Source organism: Microtus ochrogaster, chromosome 6 (assembly GCF_000317375.1).
Source record: "Microtus ochrogaster isolate Prairie Vole_2 chromosome 6, MicOch1.0, whole genome shotgun sequence".
Classification (NCBI taxonomy): Eukaryota; Metazoa; Chordata; class Mammalia; order Rodentia; family Cricetidae; genus Microtus; species Microtus ochrogaster.
Window position 1 is genome coordinate 82,625,358 of NC_022013.1, and position 6,103 is coordinate 82,631,460.

Genomic DNA, 6,103 nt, shown 5'->3' on the forward strand with positions numbered 1-6,103 from the left:
TGCCTACAGGCCAGAAGAGGGCACCAGATTTTTATTACAGATGGTTGTGAGCCACCATGTGGTTGCTGGGAATTGAACTCAGGACCTTTGGAAGAACAATCTGTGCTCTTAACCTCTGAGCCTCTCTCCCGCCCTTTTGTTTCAATTATTGCTGAAAAGTAGGCAAATTGATTTTTCTTAAGTGCATACGCACACTTTGGAGTTAGCATAGCGTATATATTATAAAACAATAATAGTGCCACGGACCGGTTCAGGGGAGCCACTCAGACTGTGGGAGAAGCAGGATCTTGGTAACAGGAAGGCACAAGTTCGGTGAATGACAGACAGACACAACACACAAGGGAGTGATTGGTATCTGCTGTGACTTTACTGAATTCATGTTTTCGTTATATAGCATTCAAACAAGGAACAAATCAGAAGGTCATGTATCATTGGTTGGCAGAGTATGAAAGCTTCTTTTAGTCATATCAGCAATATTTAAGAAAAGCATATTATCAGGGACAGGTGTTAGACATAAAACATCCTTAGAAGAGGAAATCTTGTCCTTGGGAATGTAAACCTCAGACAAGTGGTTTCATCCTATGAATAGAAAGTTTCTGTCTCATCACTCACTATCAAGGCCTTTCCTCTTTCTAACCCTTTCTTTATCTCATCTAGTGACCTACTTGGTTCTCTGCACCTGCTGAAGTATACTTTTTAGTACCTTCTTATGCAGCAGACACTATGGGGGTTGGGATCTAGCAAGCCTATCCATAAAGTTCAAAGTATAACACTCTTTGTCCATCAACATTAACCCATCTATTCCCTTGCTCATCATACACCCCGTGTATGACAAGGGTTCTGCTGTAGTCTTATACATTCCCATACTTTGCTTCCCTATCCCAGAGCTGTTCCTGAAGAGATAATCCTTGTCTTGTAGATATATAGAATATTATTATTATAAAAGAGATTGTGCAAAGCCCATATCCCGCATAGCCAGCTAATTGAGAAACCCGTCTATGCCTCAAGGGCGGCCAATACCGGGCTGTCTTGACCTCCAGGAAGCCTAGTCCCATGGAACACGTAGCTCCCATCTGACATAATGACATATGTCATGTCACACAGACGACACTGGAGTTGGTGTGGCAGAATAGAAAAATGAAAATTATGGGAAAGGGAACAGAAGTGTTACTGTTTCTTCCTTCTCTGAGTATGTGCTAAACTTTTCAACACTGAATACTCCTAAGCAATCAGTCATCAAACAAGAACAATATCAGTGAAGATAGGAGGGGAAATTAGGAGGCTTCACGGACAGGCTTCAGAATTGGTTAATAAGAGTAAAAGGGAAGAGGTGTCAGAAGTTCTGTATTTCTATTGCAATTGAATAGATAATGCTGGTTGAAAGTCAACAGATGCTGCAGTAGTAAACTAAACATGCTACCACTGCAAATGTGTTGTCTTCTCTGAGTGTATACTTGACACCTTGAAGTGACAATGGGCAGAAAGGCATGAAAGGTGGTTGATGGACAGGTCTTGATCTGTGCTTAGGGAGAAGAACCCACAAAATGAATGAAGAGGCACAGCTTAGTGTTTAGAACATCAGGATATGACAAGATGGTAAATTATAGGCCCTTGAGCATCTAGTTGAGTTGAGTCCTAAAGTTTCTTCAACTAGAAACAGTCTGTAGTTCCTTGGTTAAAAATAAAGGAAAAATAAAAATAAAAAATAAAATCATGGTAAACAGAGGGGCCTGTACAGTGTATAAATGATCTGCAATTTATCTGTTGTTTGCAGTCATTTTTCTTCTTTTTTGAAAAGTAAATGATAAAAAAGTACATTTGAAGCTGTAAGTTGAAGGATAATTACCTTCTGGTAGCAAAGGAGAGTAAGATAAACACACACACAACTCTAGATTAAATACATGAGTGAGATGTAGATGATGTTGGGTTTTCTCATATATGGTTATACACAGTGCTCCATTTCTCGAGATAGATGATTTTCTTTTATTAAACCTTTTTGTTTCAAAACAAAATTTGAAATAATGCTGTGAAAGTGTTTTCATAATGCAATATTAGCCTAGTAGGGAAGACACACACCATGAATCCCAGCACTCAGGAGGTAGAAGCAGAGGCAGGTGGATCTCTGAGTTTGCGGCCATCCTAATCTACAAAGCAAGTTCCAGGACTGCCAGGGCCTATACAGAGAAGCTCTGTTTTTTTTGGGGGGGGGGGGGGGGGGAGGGACAGGGTTTCTCTGTGGCTTTGGAACCTGTCCTGGAACTAGCTCTGTAGACCAGGCTGGTCTCGAACTCACAGAGATCCGCTTGCCTCTGCCTCCCTAGTGCTGGGAGAAGCTTTGTTTTGAAAAGCAAAAAAGCAACCATAAAGTGCCCATTGTTTTTCATATCTCTGAACAGTGCCCACAATCTGGAACTTGGTTATTTAAAGTTAAAATATAAATTACATAATTTCCCCCTTTTCGTTCCTCCCTGTAAGCCTTCAAACCCCCCATCCCCATTCCCTTTTAAATGCATGGCTTTTTTTTCCTTTAATTTTTATTCATTTATTTATTTCTTCCTTTTGAGACATGGCCCCTTTAATATAGCCCTGACAGTCCTGAGACTCGCTTTGTAGACCAGGCTGACTTAGAATTTACAGAGATCCTCCTGAGTTGTGAGGATTAAAGGTGTGTGTCACCACATAAATATATAAATATAACCTGAACAGTCTGTTTTAGGGATTTACATACCTCCCTCCATTCTAATCTTCATTTTCAAATAAACCTTCACCTCTGGGTCAGGAAGGGCTGTGTGAATTCCACACCTTTAAATGCCAACCTTGAGCCCGGTCTCTCAAAGACCAGCTTTTCAGGAAGGCAAATTAAATCCCTGCCAGTCTAAGTAAACATTATCTCCTTTAATCCTTAAAAATACAAAATGCTGAGATGAACAGTGTTCCCCTTACAAATTACCTTAAGACACTAATAATAATAATAATAGAAAACACTAATTTCTTTTAAAGCCCAAATGTCCTGAGGGCCTGCTGTAGTAATAATATGTAATACTAAGATAAGACCATAGAGTGATATGGATAAAAGCTAGAAAGACTGTGATTTCTATTACAGAGTTTCTCACTTAAAGTGTTTTTGTTTCCTTGTTTTTAAAAAAGAAAGAAATCAAATGGTAGAAATAGTAAAGGCAGTTGGCAAAGCCTGAAGGGTGTTTGTTTCAGAAATTACATTAAGAGACAGGTGAGCATCTGCAACAAGATCAAAGGCCTAAGTAGTTGATAGAGGGTTATATTACTTTTAGAAACATAAAGATGTTAAAATTCTACATTCTTAATTAATTTTCATTGCTTTAGGTTTGTTTTCTTTTGCATTTCACCCAGGTTCCCTTAGCCCTAAGATTTTATTATATGGCTTGCTTTAAAAAAAAAAAAAGTGTCTGGAGAGATGGCTCAGCGGTTAAGAGCATTGACTGCTCTTCCAAGGGTCCTGAGTTCAATTCCCAGCAACCACATGGTGGCTCACAACCATCTGTAATGAGATCTGGTGCCCTCTTCTGGCATGCAGGGATACATGCAGACCGACTACTGACAATACTGTACACATAATAAATAAATAAATCTTTAAAAAAAAGTGTCTTTTCATAGATAAATGCTAGCATTTATTACCAGTGTTAAACTGGTGATACTGAATTTACCTGTATAATCAATCTCAGATTTAGTAACGAAAGAGTTAATGGCATCAGTAGTAAGCAGGAAGCTGTTAGCCTTATGCATATGATGTGATGAATAATTTAGTATCTTCGGGAAGTGCAAGCTGCAGTAGAATTCTAGCAACCCTGCCAGAAGTAAATCAGTGTTGTACTCGTAAACAGAAATAAGTTACCAGAAAGGAGGCTGAAAGATGACAAGTGCAGGGACATTGCTAGTAGTCCAGTTATGAGAAAGACTCGGGAGTCTTTGTTGGGAGCAGTCTGCAGTGACAGTGGTGCCTGCATTCTGACCGTTGTCAGATGACTTTCTGCTGAGATGATTGCTCATGGGATGGGGCCGCTTCTTTGCTGTCAGAAACAAGATACTTTCTCAGGTTTTTCATGTGAGTTTTTAAATTGTCCTTCTCTTTTCCTCCCATTTAATATGGATTAAAGGGTAAAACCTGATAAGTAGGCATGTTTACTAATAAAGGTTCAGTGGAAGTCATATTTATAAACACCGATGGAAAAGACTTTTATTATAAAGGAGTATAAATTTAAAATGTAATTATTGTAATTTTTTAAAATGTTTATTTCCTTTAGCATGGTCTCATTAGCTTGTTCAGCTTGTCTTCGTGTGCCTGTGGTTATGTTATTACTCTTAAATATTGTGCATGCATTCGTGATAGATGGGTGGGTGGAAGTACTTAGCAAAGCTAGCATTATCAATTTTATTTTATTGCTCTTTGAAGTACCTACTGTATCTAATACTTTAATATTTAATTGGATTATGTTGTCTTGTTTAAGATGATGAAAAGTTACTTTTATTTATTGCTAATTACCATATTAAGATAAACCTTTGGATATAAATTGGTTTGGTTCTGATTTTTACTTAGCAGGAGTTAGTTGTCTTATTTCAAGAATATACTAAAGTACTGTCTCGTTTGCTTTAATATGCTCGTCCTTAAACCAGCATGTATTTAAGCCATTAACTGTTTTCTTAGGTAGTACCCATAAGAAAAAAAATCTTTTCCTTGCTGAAAAGGGTTTTTCTGAGAAATTATTATGTACCATTTGCACATTGTTAATAATAAGAAAAAAATTTTCTCATCCCAGTTTTGGGTATTGTCTTGATTGGATAAAGCATTCCTCTTTTCAGATATTACCACTTTCTCTGAGTTCTTCTTCCTAAAACGAATTTATGGACTTATTTCATTGATAAACTAAATTTTAATATGAATCATTTAGGTTAATGGCTAGTTATGGCCACTCAGAATTTTAGTAATTCATTTTCTCAAGTATGTTTTCATATCTAGGGAAATATAGTAAAGTGTCTCTGTAGATCTCATTGGTTATTGTTAAGTACAAAGTCATCTTAATTAAACTAATCTTTTAAGTATTTTCCCTGAATTTCTTTTGAATGCAGTTCTCCTAAATGGGAGGGTAAACCTCATGAAATTAATTCTATTGGCCATACATCTTAACTTTCTATACTTCATTTTCACTAACATTTTAAAGAATACAGTCTTAAAATGCAGATTGCATTCTTTGATTGTATAACTCAGGAAATATTTAAGCTGTAAAATTATAAAGTTTCCAGAATGAGGATCTAGATAGGACGTATGTATGAATACATTTGAACATTTCAAAGCACCTTTTAGTTAATGTGAAATTCTTCAGATGGCCCATTGTCCTTCGAAGCTTCTAACACCGAGGTGTCTGTTGCAGCCCAGAGCAAGGTTACTGCTACCCAGGACAGCACTAATTTGCGATGTATTTTCTGTGGTAAGCAACATTATGTTTACATTACTTTTTCAAGCTGTGGTACATACGACTTGCACATTTCCATAACTTTTGTTTCCTAGGCCATAGTCTGGTTTGTGGTATCTGGGATATAAAGCAAGCTTCTGTTTTATGTTGTGATATTTGTTGTGGTTCATGTAGGTGGTTTTGAGTTGGCTTACTAGTGAGGAATTAGTTAGAAGTAGGGTCTTAGAATTCTTTGTTTACCTCTTCCAATATAAGTGAGAAGTTTTTTAAATTATAATTTACTTTGGGAACTGACATTCAGTTTAATGTAAAAGAAAAAGGTATATGTATTTTTCATATGATTTGGATAATGTAAATGTATCTTATTTGAAAGGAGCTTTTTTTTTTTTAACCTTGAATGAATTCTAGGTGTGCATGTTGTACAGGCAGATGTAAGCTTATTTTTTAATAGGTTGGTTTTAGATGACAACCTCTTCTATAGTAGGTTTCTGTGGCTTAGAAGTAAATTTAGGCTTATAGATTGTTTTCTGTCATACTCACTCTCATAAACATACATGTGTATACATACATGTATTATTTGCATGGTTAAATTAGGTATGTCATTTAGCCACGCAGGTTGGCTCTGATCAATCATATATATAATATATACTATATAT

At 36.6% G+C, this 6,103-nt stretch overlaps 1 protein-coding gene across 6 annotated transcripts in view; it reads left to right on the plus strand.

Annotated features, from left to right (window-relative positions):
* Enah (ENAH, actin regulator) overlaps nucleotides 1-6,103 on the plus strand; it is a 110,078-nt gene that overhangs the window by 72,945 nt on the left and 31,030 nt on the right. For 3 of the 6 annotated variants that reach the window (XM_026779640.1, XM_026779639.1, XM_026779643.1), the window contains exon 4: nucleotides 5,406-5,462. The exons of the other annotated variants lie outside the window; for them this stretch is intronic. In XM_026779640.1, coding sequence (XP_026635441.1) covers nucleotides 5,406-5,462 — 57 coding nt within the window. The remainder of the gene's footprint in view (nucleotides 1-5,405; nucleotides 5,463-6,103) is intronic. 6 annotated transcript variants of the gene reach the window in all.